Source organism: Palaemon carinicauda, chromosome 22, assembly GCF_036898095.1.
Source record: "Palaemon carinicauda isolate YSFRI2023 chromosome 22, ASM3689809v2, whole genome shotgun sequence".
Lineage (NCBI taxonomy): Eukaryota > Metazoa > Arthropoda > Malacostraca > Decapoda > Palaemonidae > Palaemon > Palaemon carinicauda.
The window spans coordinates 84,197,211-84,214,710 of NC_090746.1; the positions used below are offsets into that span (position 1 = coordinate 84,197,211).

Here is a 17,500-nt window from a genome sequence, read left to right on the forward strand (position 1 = left end):
ATAAATCAAATTGTTATTCATTTCTTATTTTTTACATGCAATATGGCATAAAATGCATCCAATTGAAATGATGGCGATGTTTAAAAAACTATTGCTGGTAACTCAACTAAGTTTTGACATATATGCAAATCCTATACTAGATTAGGGTATCCTATAATGTCTTCTCAGTCTAGAATAATTAAATATTACAATTGCTAATTTGTATCCATGATGACTAATAGAAACATCGGTTTCAAAACTTGGCGTGTAACATTTGTTTTGGGTAACATATACCTGTATAGTCCAGGTTAAAGATGTGGCTTGGGCTGGTTTTAGATATTCACACTAATTGTCCAAAGAATCGGTAACCAACAAATTTTATGGTCGCCGGCCTTTCAAAACCAAACCAAGATGCAAGAAAGTGTAAGATCAAAATTATTGACTTATTTCTTCCGGTAACAAAGTAACAAAGTTTTCGTAATTAGGGATATCATTTTCAATAATTGGACTGTTAATTGTCGGAATGTGATGAGTCATATATGACTTACAAATAGCTTTAATCTTTACAAGCTGAACCGAAAACAAAACCTAAATAGCAGATAGACGGACAGCAATACTTAATAGCCACACTTCATGACAATGGTATCAACAAAGTTATGATTGACTTCGCTCGATGTTTCTTAAACATAGGTGCCTGTTCCCTTAAGAGGTGTGTGGTCGATTCCTAACCATATGAATATGAATGATTAGAACAAAAATGTTTCGTTTTTTTCGCAGGTTAATTTTTTTCCTGTGAAAACTGTAATACAGCATTTGTCCTAGAAGCAATTTTTTCATTTAATACGCATCAGATCCACTTTATATCATAGCATTTACGCGTTTTTTCTCTTGTATTTCAACACTTGAGGGGTGCAAGAATTTTATGCTGATTTGAAAAGAAAGCATGCATTGAAAAAAGGTTAAGAACCACTGATTGCTATGAGCGTTCATGAAATAAATTAATACATTGGTTCCTTACTGCTGTTACGATTCAATAAAGGAATATGCCCGTAGGGTTTTCAGTGAAGTAACAAACCATCCATAACCAAACCGCGATTTGATAAAAAAAATGAAACCACGTGACCAGAGACCGCCTAGTAATCAACCAATATCACACGTCGTTTAGGTTTGCTTGTGTTTTTAGGTAGTTACTGAACATCTTTGGAACTTGGGATCTCCCCCCAAAAGAAATGCAAATCCAACACAAGCTTGCAAAGTAGTTATCGGTTTTGTGTGATCCTTGGACACATCCAAATTACATAAAAAAAGTGTGTCCTTATCTAACTAATGGATACAGGTAGGAGAGAGAGAGAGAGAGAGAGAGAGAGAGAGAGAGAGAGAGAGAGAGAGAGAGAGAGAGAGAGAGAGAGAGAGAGAGAGAGAGAGAGAGAGAGAGCAGCTGCTAGGATAATGCAAACGAAGGCTATATCATTCTGACATATTGATTGGAATAGTCAGTTCCCACAGTATTTAAGGATGTTCTATAGATAAATGTATTAAGGAATTAAAATATATCAGTGTGACTATACTTTTCGATCACTATTATCGAAAACGATTGCATTTCTTATAGGAATAAGAGATAAGACCTCTGTATCTCTCTAATATGTATATATATATATATATATATATATATATATATATATATATATATATATATACAGTATATATATATATGAATATATATATATACAGTATATATATGTATATATATATATATTTATATATATATATATTTTATATTTATATATATATTAAATATATATATATATATATATATATATATATATATATATATATATATATATATGTATATGTAACATTAATCATCGCATTTCTTTGAGTGCTATTGGTAATTTCTCTACCCCTCACATTTGAACCATCAAACGATGTCTTGGTTGTTTAAACATCGGCCACCTTTCAGGGCAAGAAGGGCATGATCTCTCCAAGTCAGGTCTGGCGAGGTGACACCGGTTTTGTTGCTGGGTGTACATACGAGCGTTGGTCCGACGCCAGGGACGTATTGACGCATTACAGACGGCCTAATCGGAACACCTATTTTGAGTGAGCTTTGGTATCACTGTACAGTTATGATTTGTATTTCATCTTTTATATAGATGGTAAACTATATGTATGCACAGACTCTGGGGTTTTAGTGTTAGTGAGTGCACCGCAGAGCGCTTACTGGATATTTCTAATCATACACTTTTCTAGGGCACAAGCAGAGTAGACCCCCAGTAATGCTTGCATTGTGATGGATTTTACTTTACATGAAGGGCCGTTTTCTTGGTCCTGTCTCAGATGAAAACCGTGCCCCACAGAACATACAAGATTTGTTTGCCATAAACATTCTTAGGTATTTAAAGTATCACAGCGTATTATGCAATAATTGTCAAATCCACATTATCGAAACACTTAGAAAACAAGAAAGTCTTCAATTTCTCTGAAGGTCTTAATATCTCTAGTCCTTCGATGTACAGTATATTGGGAAATTGTTATATAGTCCTGGACCCCATATTGGAATGCCAGAGAACCTACAATAAGGCACATTTTGGATTTTGATAACTTGAAACCCACTGTAACAATTTTCTAAACGAAACGATTCGTTGGCTGCACGATGTGTAGCAATTCTAGATATTTTGGACGTCCGGGTCTGATAACTTGATGAGTGATTGCACATATCTCAGACTGTGTTCTAGCTTAGTTGTCAGCCAATGTAATTCAATTAGTATAAGGGTGATCCTGTCTCACGGTGGGATGCCTTTTATCAATCTTGCTCCTGTGTTTATTATGTTTTGTAATTTCTTAAGTTGCACTTTGGTTAAGTTGTGATAGATAGTTACAGTAGTCATTCCTTGTAATAACACAGTTAATCACAATTTTCTTTTTATAGAATATTCATCCGGATGCTTAACGTTTCTTGAATGTCAAACATGAATGATAGTTATTCCTACTTCAGAAATGATTAAATTGTAGGTTTAATTGCTCAAAATTCAATGTAAGTTAATCACGCACACAAGCCTATACACGGATACACACGCACACATACGTATAAACACACACATAATATATATATATATATATATATATATATATATATATATGTGTGTGTATATATATATATATATATATATATATATATATATATATATAGATAGATAGATAGATATAGATGTATGAAAATCTCCTAAGCTCCACTTTAATCCTGGAATACTTTCAAGCCTTGTAGAGAAATGGGATTTATATATTGTTACCTGGAATCATAATTAAATATGATAGCATAAAAGGTAACAATCAATTGATGATATAGTTTGAAAGAATATCAACAAATAACATAGGTCAAAGGCTAAAAGTAGATTTAATTTAACGTTTCCAGTATTTCATTCGCTTCAAATTAAAATATGTTCATTTCATATAAAGATTACTCCAAAATGCTTTACCTGAGGATATATAATTTTGCGATTGCTGTTAAAAAAACAATAATTTGTATACTTTATTATTATCATATGTTAGTTGATTTCTTTTGATAGTGAAAAAAAAAATACGAAAATCGTACTTAAAACAGAATTTGTGATAAGGTGGTTTAAATACTCATCAAAATAAGAAGAAAAATACCAGAGTACCCTGAAAAACTGAATATATATGAATAGTTGAATAGACAGTGCATTGTAGTTAAGTCATTGAAGCCTCCATGTATTGATAAATAAGATTTTGTAAGTGTAATCACTAATTGTAGAGGGTTAACCTGGTGGTTAACTTGGTGTGTCTCACAATGTAATTGCAATTTCTTTAACAAGCGAATTCATAAGTAACAGGTGAGGGCAAACTTTTATTTAGATGTTATTTTTATAGGTAATAAACATTTGGTAGTTTTTTTTAAGTGATGACATATGTTATCTTTTCTAAAATTTTAAGCTATATTACGTACTTCAACGCAATCATTTCGTATGAAAGGGTACGATAAATTTGACACAAATTAGGACTGTGAAAATAAGTTTGTGGAGTTGAATATTGTGATAAAAGAAGTATGTGAAATTAATGAACTTGTAAAGTGTTATGATTATAAGTTAGCAGAAGTGAAGGAAATTCTGCAATTCCAGAATTGCCTGATCAGATGCGTTAAAGCTGGAATTAAAATTTATTAAACTGCAGAAAAAATTAATAAGTTAAGATACCCAGAATTTGAAGATTTTCTGAGAATTTATGTTGTAAAAGCTCCACATGTACAGTCTATGGAAGGGAGTTTGGTATCATTTAAAGATTTACGTGCAAATTTCATATGTTATTGTGCTATTAAATAATCAAGAAATCTGTGGAAGTCTTGTCTTATAAGATTGAAAAATAATCAAAATCAGGTCTTCTATTAGAGATAGATTATTATAATTATTGTTATTATTATTATTATTATTATTATTATTATTATTATTATTATTACTTGCTAAGCTACAACCCTAGTTGGAAAAGCAGAATGCTATAAGCCCAGGGGTTCCAACAGGGAAAATAGCCCAGGGAGGAAAGGAAACAAGGAAAAATAAAATATCTTAAGAAGAGTAACATTAAAATGAATATCTCATATATAAACTAAAAGAAACTTTAACAAAACAAGAGGGGGAAAAGGATAGAATAGTGTGCCCGAGTGTATCCTCAAGCAAGAGAACCCTAACACAAGGCAGTGGAAGACCATGGTACAGAGGCTATGGCACTACCCAAGAATTGATAACAATGGTATGATTTTGGAGTGTCCTTCTCCTAGAAGAACTGCTTACCATAGCTAAAGAGTCTCTTTTACCGTTACCAAGAGGAAAGTAGCCACTGAACAATTACAGTGCAGTAGTTAACCCCTTGAGAGAAGAAGAATTGTTTGGTAATCTCAGTGTTGTCAGGTGTATGAGGACAGAGGAGAATATGTAGAGAATATGCCAGACTATTCGGTGTGTGTGTGTGTGTGTGTGTGTGTGTGTAGGCAATGAGAAAAGGAACCGTAACCAGAGAGAAGGATCCAATGGAGTACCGTCTGGCCAGTCATAAGACCCCATAACTCTCTAGCGGTAATATCTCATTGGGGCTGGTGCCCTGGCCAACCTACTACCTATACAGCTTTTTTATTTCTTTTTATTCTTAATATTTAGTTTGATTGATCATGTTATGTGACTGCTTCTACATCAATAATGGAGTTTAGTAGTTATTGACCTTTCCATTATTCTGGACCTCCAGAAGATTTCTACCCTGTCTAATAAAGATTCCATATTAAGATACCAATATCATAGAAACTTTATAAATGTGCAGAAAGTAAACACTCTCCACGTGGATTTTACATTTTTTTTTATTAAACAGGCAAAAACTTGGCTTCACCATGGAACACCTGTAAATGTTTTTTTTTTTTTTTAATCTTTTTTAATTACTTCTCACATCCGAAGTGTAGTTCAGCCTTTTATCCTGATTTAAATAATTTGAATGGTCCGTATAATTAATTTTTTAAACTACTATTGTGAAATCTCTCATTCCATTATATACATTTGTAAAAAAAATCAGAAATAACCCACGTGCATGTATTCACATATTTAATGATTAATGCATCCATATTCTTGTAAATATTTTTATTTTCATTTGCTGAGGGTAAGTAATCACACATGTACCTGGATGAACATTCTGTAAAGAAACTTATGATAAGCTGTGTTATTACCAGGATGGACTACTGCAACTCCATTTACCACACTATCAAAAGTGCAACATAAGAAATTAGAAAGCATAGTAAACAGAGGAGCAAGACTGGTGAAAGGTGTCTTACCCAGAGAAAGGCTCACTCCTATATTAATTAATTTACATTAGCTGCCTGTTAAAGCAAAAATTGAGTTTAAAATATGTACAATAACCCACTAAGTTATCAGAACCGGACGTTCAAAATATCTAAGATAATTATTTTATATTTTGCAGCTAACAAATCGTGTTGACACGAGAAAGTTACAGATGGTTTCAAATTATTGGAACTAAGATGTACATGTCTGGGGTAGGTTCTAGAGCCCCAAGAATTTACAATAAACTTCCACTAGACATCCGAAAAATGGAAGATATTAAGTTTTTCAAGTGGAAACTGAAGACTTTCTTATATGCTATGTGTTTGGATAATGTGGATTTGACAATAAACGATCAATATGCGCTGTGAAATGCTGAATGCTTGCGATGTATACGATTAAATGAATTTTGAAATGTCCTGTAGAGTGTACAGAGTAAGGTTTCTCTGCAGTATAGGACCAGAAAAGCAACCCTTAAAGTAATATATATATATATATATATATATATATATATATATATATATATTATATATATCATATATATATATATATATATATATATATATATATATATATTTATATATATATATATATATACTGTATATATATATATATATATATATGTATATATATGTATATATATATATAAATATATATATATACTGTATATATATATATATATATATATATATATATATATATATATATATATATATATATATATATATATATATATATATATAATGATAATTTTCCTATGGGTGAAATTTGTAACATTTCATCCTCAATGTGTATTTGGTAGCTTAGCATGGCCTGTGAGGACGTTGTTTATCTTTGAGGTTTTCATCCTTATCTGAATAAATCAACCCGATTCCCTACTGATAAATATGACGTATTACGCCATTGGTAAGATAGGATCTGTCACCTAAGGCTAAGATTTGGTTGCATCCTCGTAATTCACTAGATTTTGCATTCCTTACTTAACAACCCTGGTTTCACATTATGGTCCCCATATAATTGTTATATATAGGGGTTGGGTAGGGGGTAGGTGGTGTTTACAAAAGCAGTAGTTGACAATAAAGAAAAATAAGATAATAGTTCTTAGAAAAATATAAGGAAGAAACAATAACCAAATTAAAAATGAAAATAATAATAACCAGATTTTGATATAGGGCCCTAAGGTGTATTATTTATTTTTCCTGTTCAGATGGTAGAATATAGCGTTTTACTTACCTCTAGGTGTTCAGACCTTTTGGCTCTTATTTTGTCGCCTTTTGTGGTGTACCTTCATTTAAACACTAGTTAATAGCAATAATGTATCTGCCTCATTGATATTTGATCTGTACAACTTGATTTCCTACAGTAGGCTCCTGGGAGTACTAACTTATAAAAGATTAAAAACCTTTTAACTATAGGTTAATATGTTGATAAAGATTATAATAGGGTGGCATAGTACCTATAAAAATTTCCAAGCCACTTTTTATGACCTCGATTGCACAAAATTAAATTTTTGTTCTTACCACTTATCAAAGAATTCCTTTGTTCCAAAACAATAGGTTTGAGTTTCCCGTCATCCACCTGGAGGAAATCCTGATCGCTATGGGTGTAAAGGGCAGCCACCGTCGCAGTGCATTTTAGGAGGATGACGCCCCCGGAGAAGTGGCGGTCTGTGAGTTTGAGTCGAAGTCCCAAAACTGACGTTTCCAGTCCATCCTTGTTCAGCATAGGAGGGTAAGCATATGTGTATTTGTGGGGCACCTGTAGACACAATGGAATAATAAAAAGTATGAATGAAGCTATAATGAATTAATTTGAGTCTGTTAATATTACTGGCATCTCCTTCTATATGTAAAGAATGAATAGGTGATTATTATAGAAATCCAAAACCGGTAGTACTGTTATCTGCATCCTTGCATGAAGAATATTATAGGATGTAATTATAACTGAAATTATTTTTTAGTTTGTTGTGGGCAAGATTAGTTGTCTGAAATTAATTTATATTTTTACCTGATGTTATCATTATATCAGTGGTTGATGGACTGTTAAATGCTTTTAGACGGGTTATATGAGATAAATACATTGATTAACAAAAATATTATGATTATATGATTTCATTCAATGGGAAGATTTTCACATTATTTTCAGAAGGAAATCTTAGTTTAGGTATGAGTCCTCAGTTATTACAAGAATATTCTTCTATTCTGGTTGCTTTTCAAATACACTAATACAATCAAAATAAGTTATTCTTTAACAGTATCTGTCTGTGTTTTAGACTGCTGCGGTAAATTCTTGCTCATTACTAGGATACCTCATTTCAATTATTGAACCAAACTGCATTTTAACGTTGAAAGTAAAGGAAAAAGATTTATGATATAAATGAATTTGTCTATTCTAAATTCATTTAAAGATCAACACTAGTAAAGTACAAAGAAAGGGTGTTGTTAAACATTTGAATTCATTGTAGTTCACTAGTTTTCATGTCAGTTGTGGAATAGCTTATGTCTTTTCCAGATATTTAGATATAGATAGATAGATAGATAAATAACTAGATAGATGAGTGTTAAAGATTAATATTTATATGCCTGTAGAAATTGCATATTCACTAAGAAAATCTTTATGGTCTAAACTCATATCTCCATTGATATAGGGGATTTGTCCCTTGAATAAGTAAATAAAGTAAATAACATTTTATCATTAGAAATACCACATTTAAATTCAACGTTGTTGAAATACACTTGGTACTTGACTGAAAGGATAACCTCCAAATTCTCCAACATGCTAAGAAGTAAAAGGTGTGTATGCAAGTCGAGAAAATTCCACACAACTTTGTTATTATCGTTTGTTGTAATTCTCACGAAAGGTAATCAATACGCCTTAACAGTTAAAAGGAACCGAGATGGTTATACAACATAATTTTGGTGTTCTGAATATTTTATCTGAAATTATATTTTCCTGAAAAGCATTTATGAGAGTAGATTTAGTCGAGTTTAAATAATTTTTCCCAGAACTCCAATAAATACAAAAGGCAACTCGAAGCAACAGCAAATAGAAGATGAAAAGAAATAGAATTAAAAATCCTAACCGAAATGGAGGCTCCAAAAAGTATTTACCCATTTGTGACTGTGTGGTGTACCTCAGATAAAACAGACAAGCGCACCCTCTAAACAAACAGTATTTACTCCCTGGTTTATTACATCAGACCACTTGAAACATAAATCACCATTCTGTGAAATGCGTAAATTGTGATAACCCCTCTTTCATGCTAAGGGGAAACCCGCAGGAGAGGAAAAGGGGCTTAAAAGGGTTAAACAAAGCAAAAAATAAGTCGGAGGAGAGATAGAGAGAGATAGAGGTTTAAGCTCCAAGAGAAATTCACCTCACTCATAGGAAATGAAAATTAGATTTACATTCTTTATTCGTCAAATGTTGTAAAAGGGATTTGAGATTACGACCTGGCAGGGGAATTAAAAGGCGATATAAAGCCGTTCTTGTTTCTGGTTTTGTGTGTTGACTGGGGATTATGATTATAACTATTATTTATCAATATGATTTTAATTTTCTTTGTGGATTTCGTTAATGATATAATGAACAATATTGCTGCTGTTTATATGTTTTATCCTATTTACTTGGAATTCATTAGATATTTAGCAATGTTTACTTTCGGTATTCTGAAAACAATATATTGTCGCTTTTACAAAACATAGTTCGGCTATTTAAGGAGCAAATATTTATCACTGAATCAAATAAATATTGATATTTAGTATATGTATACAGGTATATACACACACACATTTGTATATATATATATATATATATATATATATATATATATATATATATATATATATATATATATATGTGTATATATATAAATACATACGTATATATGTGTATATATATATGTATGTATATATATAAATACATATATATATATATATATATATATATATATATATATCCTGCATATGCTCTGTATATATAGTATGTGGGGGTATTTCTTTAATTTTAGAAAATCTGGAAAAAAATATAAATTCGACCTTTTAGCAAGAATTGTTTTCATTGAGAGGGAGGGTATCAAGAGAAGAAAGCAGAGTTGTTAGTCCGATTAGCGTTCTCTTGAGGAATAAAGTGTAAATAACATCATAAGCCTTACCATCTTTCCAAATACCATTCCCTTAAAGATTAACAAGTAAATATGTTTATAGTTTGTCTAAAAGGAAATCTTCTAAGAGAACTGAAATCAGTTGATCATATTCATGTCAGAGGTGGCTAATGTATGTTAAGCTCGTGTGATGAAGTGCCTATCGTATATCTTCATAATACCAAATGAAAATGAATATGTCCCTATTCAGGCGTGAACGTCTATGAGCGCACATGGATGTAATCGAGTATAAGAACTCCGCGTGGTACTTGTCTGTGATTTCCTTATGTTTTAACTTCCTAAGAAAGCTCAATGTTTTAACAGATAACATAGAGGTAGGGTGAGAAATTGTCGCCAATATTCTTTAAACAGCAACCCAATTCATTCAGGTATCGAAACCAATAATTTTTCAGGCATCCTTTATTGTAGCTTTTTCGTTTCTTTACATAATCTACTCTGCTAGAGGTGGGAAACGATTTTTAGCTTTGTATTTCTTTGGATTTAATTCTTTACTCTTTCTTTTTATATTTAATACCATTGGTCAATAATTTTCCTAGTTTTAATGCTTAGCCTATAGACTAATGTTCACTGAAAATGAAATAATTTTTTTTCCTTAAGTATTATCGTAATAGATAAACAAATATGTATATATATATATATATATATATATATATATATATATATATATATATATATACATATATAGATTTATATATACATATATATATATATATATATATATATATATTTAAATATATATATATATATATATATATAAATTATATATATATTTATATATATATATATATATATATATATATATAAATATATATATATATATATATATTGTATATATATGTATATTTATGTATATATATATACATATATATGCATATATACACACATATGTATATATATATATATATATATATATATATATATATATATATATATATATATATATATATGTGTGTATATGTATACTTATATATGTATGTATACATACATACATACATATATATATATAAATATATTTATATACAGTATATATATACATATATATATATATAAATATATATATATATATATATATATATATATATATATATATATATATAGTGTATCTGCATTTGAGGCTCTTCATTGCACCCTCTCACCCTGAGGCCCTTTGTGTCAATAGGCGTAGGAGGAGTTGATGATGATATTTATCTATATGTTTATGTATAATTATTTCATGTGTGCCCCTTTCTCTTTCCCCACTTTCTTCTCCCTCTTTCTTCCCCTTTTCTTTATATATACATGTATATATATATATGTGTGTGTATATATATATATATACATACATATATGTATATATATATATATATATATATATATATATATATATATATATATATATATATATGTATGTGTGTACATATATAATAGAGAGAGAGAGAGAGAGAGAGAGAGAGAGAGAGAGAGAGAGAGAGAGAGAGAGAGAGAGAGAGAGAGAGAATTGTACGATTTTCTTTGTTTTCTCAATATGTCAGAATAAGTGTTCATCTTTAATTTGTTTGGAAAGGGCAGGTTTTCTTTCAGTCATAGAAAATATAGAATTCATTGATATGAACATCATTATTCTATCATCATCAAAGAATAAATATGATAATGAGATCAAGCGGTGTTTTTGGAAAATCCATGAGTTACGGTGTATAGATTGATCAGCTAGGTCATGATGATAGCTATAAGTAGAAATGCTGGTTAGACTTGGGAGCATTTTTGGTTGGGGTGGAATGATGGTGATTTTTTTTTTTTTTGGTCAAGGTTAATGTTGTTACTGATCTTATGATAATTTATTAGATTTTTCTTCATTACTGCCTTTATATCTTGTTTATACTATTTCCTTTCCTCACTGGGCTTCTTTCCCTGTTAGAGCCTTTGGGCTTGTAGCATTCTGGTTTTACAACCAGAATTATAGCTTGGCTATTAGTAATAAAAGTAATAATATCAATTAAGACATTACCAAAATAAGCATGGTCTCCGCACCAGGCGGCTTATAGGGTACTGAAATACCATAGGACAGAAACCCAAGATGACTAAGTAACTTTTAAGCCAAATATATGAAAAAGAATAAAGCCATCATTAACTTGCAAAGAATTGTTTTCATCGATGATCACCAAGTTCCCACCGTCCATCACTTTAATCTCTTGACTGATCATCGCTAAGCCACTGTTCACCACTATTCTCCACTCTGACCTTCGTAACTACTCTTGCTTGCTCAACCTGTATTTTATGCTTTAAAGATTTTGTATAAACACCATTGGATTTAATTCCATGTTACCACCTATCAATCTTGCTAAAGAGTTATAAAATAAATAGTCTTATCAAAACGAAGGGTAGAGATTGCTGCTTGGAGACTTCCAGCTAGGAATGGAAAGATATTCTACTTAGAATAGTGACAGCGGAATGAAGGATGGAAGATATATAGATGAACAGACCATAAATGGCTCGACATGATCATCATTAGAAAAAAAAAAAACTCCTCCTAGTAACAAAGTACAGATTACTTAGTGCAACCGTCAAGTGGGCTACTCAGTTGCAGTGGAGGTTTGAAATATTTCAATATTTGGTTAAGAAAGCACTTTGGACAAGGAAACCCATTTAAGCAACAAAGGGAATTTAATGAATGACAATTGAAGAGTCAAATTCCTACAAGACTTATATCCGGAAAAGCTAGTGTAATAAGCAGGACTGCCTGACAAATTCGGGGACAATATCAGTGTCCTTGTGGAAAAATGAGATGAAGCCCTTTATATAATTAAGAAGGATACTGAAATACACACAATTGAATGAAAAGAGAAGGTATTCAGCGAACAGAGGAGCAATGTCCTTAGAATAACCGAGGATGAAAATTAGAATTATTACTTTAACCAAGGAAGGATAGTTGCAGAGGCCTTCTTGTGAAAGAGATAGGTATTTTACCATACGAATTGGAAGACTTTAATAGGCTCGACCCTACTAAGCCTTTTGAAAAAAGAAACGGTTAATTATGAGAAATCAAGTGCATAATCAAGAAAGGTAAGAAGGCAAAGGAACCAGGGAAATCTAATATTAACAAAGAAATCATTGTGTACCTCCATGAGATGATGTTGAAAAAATTCCATACGTCTAAGGAGACAATAAGTATCATTTAATAATACTTTGACTCATAGAAGATAGGAATAATATGATTCTCCCACAAATTATCGAAGGACTCCCGTTTTGTGACCAATTACAGGATTATAATTCTTCAAGAAATTTTGGGAAAGATTGTGGGAACAAAATGAAAGATATTCATGGGGCTCATTCAGGAAAATAATCTAGTAGATAGGAACCAGGGTAAACTTCCAAGAAGTGGGGCACTGATCTTGTAATCATGGTGTTACAACGAACTAATAACTTAATGACAAACTAAAGGACAAAGATGCAATGTAATTTCCAGAAACATTACTAAAACCTTTGATAAAGTTTTTTGAAGGGAACTAAAATAAAAAATGCAAACAAATGCTAGATCTAAAAACAAGAGAAATTAATTAGTCAATGAAATAAAAAAATACAACTTAGCAAAATAGATTTCAAGTATTATCCATTTCTGTAAGAAAACCTTGAGATGTAGTGTTGGATGATGAAATCATACATTAAATAGTGGGTCATATTATTAAGGATAAGACTCAGACAGCACATAAGCTGTATAGCAAAGACAGAAATAACTTCAAGAATATTAGAGAGATTCATAGCCATTAGGATAGAGGGTTCATTTCCAACTGCTGCACTCCTGGTATTCTATACTTACGTACAATTCTAGATATATAACACTTATGTTCAAATTTCAGTGGCGATCCAAAACTTCAAGTGAATTTTAAATAGTTCAAAGGATGTCTCTTTGTTTACAGTCCATATAGAAACTCTTATTCTGACAGATTAGGTATATATATATATATATATATATATATATATATATATATATATATATATATATATATATATATATATACAGTATATATATATATACATATATATATATATATATATATATATGCAGTATATATACATATATATACAGTATATATACATATATATATATATATATATATATATATATACAGTATATATATATATACTGTATATATATATATATATATATATATATATATATATATATATATACATATATGTATATATATATATATATATATATATATATATATATATATATATATATGCATATTTATATATACTGTATATATATATATATATATATATATATATATTATATATATGCATATATATATATATATATATGCATATATATATAATGTATATATATATATATATATATATATATATATATATATATATATATATATATATATATATATATATATATATATTACAGTCATCATCATCATCAGGCGTTACTTGTCTTCTGCAGAGCAAAGGCCTCAGACATGACCTTCTACTTGCGTCTGCTTATGGTCTTTCTATGCTAGTCTACAACCGCAAACTTTCTTAGTTCGTCAATCCATCGTCTTCTTTTCCTTCCTTGGCTTCTTTTGCTATCTCTAGGGACCCATCCTGTTATTTTTAATGTCCATATATTATATGTCATTCTCATTATATGTCTTACCCATGTGCATTTCTTTTTCTTACACGTTATTAGAATATCCTTCACTTTAGTTTGCTCTCATATCCATTTTTCTCTTTTTCTGTATCTTAGTGCGGTTTCCGTCAATATTCTTTCCATAGCTCTTTGAGTTGTAACGAGCTTATGTTTGAAGACTGTAGTAAGGCTCCAAGTTTCGGATGCATAGATTAGTACTGGTAGGACCATTTGATTAAATACTTTCTCTTTAGCGAAAGTAGCATTTTAATTTTCATAATCACATTTTGTTTATCAAAAGCTCTCCATCCATGCTTATACGTCTTTTAATTTTGGTCTCGTGTCTTGGGAAACACTGACTGTCTTATGTATATTCATTATCAATCTCTAGATGGTCGTCCATATTTCTTATTTGTTGTCTTTGTATTTTAATTGAAAATTATCTTAGTTTTACTCATAATCATTTTCAGTCCTACGGTTTTGCTTTCTCTATTCAAATCTTAAATAATCTTTTGTAATTCCTCCCATGATTCACTAAACATAACTATGTCATCTACAAATCTTAAGTTGTCAAGGTATTCCCCATTAATATTAATTTCTGCATTTTCCCAATCTAAATTTTTAAAACCTTATGTGCATTCTGTGAAGAATTTAGGAGAGATAGGGTCTCCCTGTCTAACTCTTTTCTCAATCATAATTTTCTCACTATCTTTACGTAATTTTAGGATTGTTGTATTTCCTGTATATGTTTGCAGATGTTCTAAAGTAAGATTCATCTATTCCTTGTCTCTGAAGGGCTTTTATTACTGATGAGCTTTTGACAGATTCAAAAGCTTTCTCATAGTCTATAGATGCCGTACAAAGTGGTTTTTTCATACTCTGTTGATTTTTCCATTAGCTGGTTAATTACATGGATATGGTCAGTTGTTGAATACCCAGTCTAAATCCTGCCTACTGTTTTGGTTGATTATAGGCTAGCTGTCTTTCTATTCGGCTTAAATTGATCTTTGTAAATATTTTATATATTACCGAGAGTAAACTTATTTGGCAGCAATTTTCCAGGTCTTTTGTGTCCTTTCTGTGAATTAGTTTAATGACGAAGCATTCCAGCAGATATTTTTTTATTTTAAAGTTCAGCTTGTTTTACTGCTATGAAATATCCTTCATATATTATTAATTCAATTGTTAGGCCATCTCCTGCTGCTTCGCCTCTTTTTATGGCTTTTAATTCTTTCTTTACTTCTACTGTTACGTTTGGTACCTGTTCTGGTGCTTCATTATTTCTATTGGCAAAGTTATTTCTTATATCACTATTATATAGCATTGTGTAGAAATTGTCTGCACTTTTTATCACTCCGTCTCTAATGTTGTTAATATTTCCATTTTTATCCTTTAAAGCAAACGTCTACTGGCGCTGTTCATAGTCTTATCCTTTATAGAATTATATATATATATATATATATATATTTATATATATATATTTATATATATATATATATATATTTATATATATATATTTATATATATATATATATATATATATATATATATATATAAAAAACTAGCCTGGTATCCTCACTAAACGACCTGGAACTGACATCGTCAACATATTCAACTAACAAAAGTTCGCGATGACAGCGTACATTTGATATATATTCAAAATGTATACTAAATTAAAAAAGAAGTAATTACTCAAAAGTATCACTATTTGGGAATTGTATGTTTTATGGACACTTCTTGGGAATTGTATGTTTTATGGACACTTTTTGAGTAATTACTTAATTTTTAATTTAGTATATATTTTGAATATATATCAAATGTGCGCTGGCATCACGAACTTTTGTTTGGTGGACTATGTTGACGATGTTATTTCCAGGTCTTTTAAAGTGAGGAAACCAGCCTAGGTTTTTTTTTTTATTTATAGTTTTTATAATTTCAAAATGTTTTCCCATGTGATGAATTGTTTTAAATTATGCGAAAGTAATAAAGGAAAACAATAGCTTTGCATAATATGGCATTATTTGGAGAGCGTGGTCTTGTAAACAATTACCTAAACTAGAATAGAAATTATGATTAATAGTTTCAATATTTTAGGCTACATTGATCTCTTTAGGTAGTGCGAAAGAATTTTCTTTAATGCACTAAATTTATAGCTGATGTTATTGATTAGATTTTATTTTCTAAAATACAGTACAATAGAAAAGATTAAAACAATCACCTATTTCATTCTCAGAAATAAAGTCTCAGAAGGTCCCAACTTACAAACATTCGGAGATACAGACACAAATCCAACTAAAATAACAAGGATATGATAAAGGAATACTGTAATAAAAGAATATCATATAATTTAATGCAGTAAGCAAAAGGACATTTGTTATAACCTGACATCGATTTCATATAAAACCCGACTATTTGTTGACTTTTGTAGCTGGAAATCATAGCCATGGGATTCAGGTTAGGCCTATCCCAGGACAAAATTGATTTTTTCGACTTACAAACAACTCGACTTACAAACAGCTTCTTGGAACCTATTGAGTTTGTAAGTTGAAGACCTTCGGTATACAACATAGGTTTTGTAGAGTTTTGATGGTTAACTAAGAACTAGGAGCTGAAAACTTCGTAAATATATGGTCATAAGATAGATATGACGTACAGATATTAAGGAATTGCCATGGGCGTATAAAGGTCTGTTACTAAAAGGTAGAAAAACTATAAAACTATGCAATCCCCAAAAATGATTAGAGAGAGAGAGAGAGAGAGAGAGAGAGAGAGAGAGAGAGAGAGAGAGAGAGAGAGAGTCACGTGCTGGTTCTTGGCTGAAATATCGCTAGATTAACATTCCGGGATTGAGAGAGATAGTTAAAAATCAAAGGGAACTTCAATACTTTAGGGTTGTTGTGGCCCGATTGGTAAAGTCTTTGCTTGGTGTCT

At 30.5% G+C, this 17,500-nt stretch overlaps 1 protein-coding gene and 1 long non-coding RNA gene across 2 annotated transcripts in view; one reads left to right on the plus strand and one right to left on the minus strand.

The window, feature by feature from the left end:
* Nucleotides 1-17,500, minus strand: part of LOC137616574 (uncharacterized) — a 423,519-nt gene that overhangs the window by 15,560 nt on the left and 390,459 nt on the right. The window contains exon 6 of the mRNA XM_068346454.1: nucleotides 7,328-7,565. Coding sequence (XP_068202555.1) covers nucleotides 7,328-7,565 — 238 coding nt within the window. The remainder of the gene's footprint in view (nucleotides 1-7,327; nucleotides 7,566-17,500) is intronic.
* The window catches only part of LOC137616575 (uncharacterized), a 133,960-nt gene that overhangs the window by 11,071 nt on the left and 105,389 nt on the right, over nucleotides 1-17,500 (plus strand). The window contains exon 2 of the long non-coding RNA XR_011039450.1: nucleotides 7,364-7,538. This is a non-coding gene — a long non-coding RNA (uncharacterized lncRNA). The remainder of the gene's footprint in view (nucleotides 1-7,363; nucleotides 7,539-17,500) is intronic.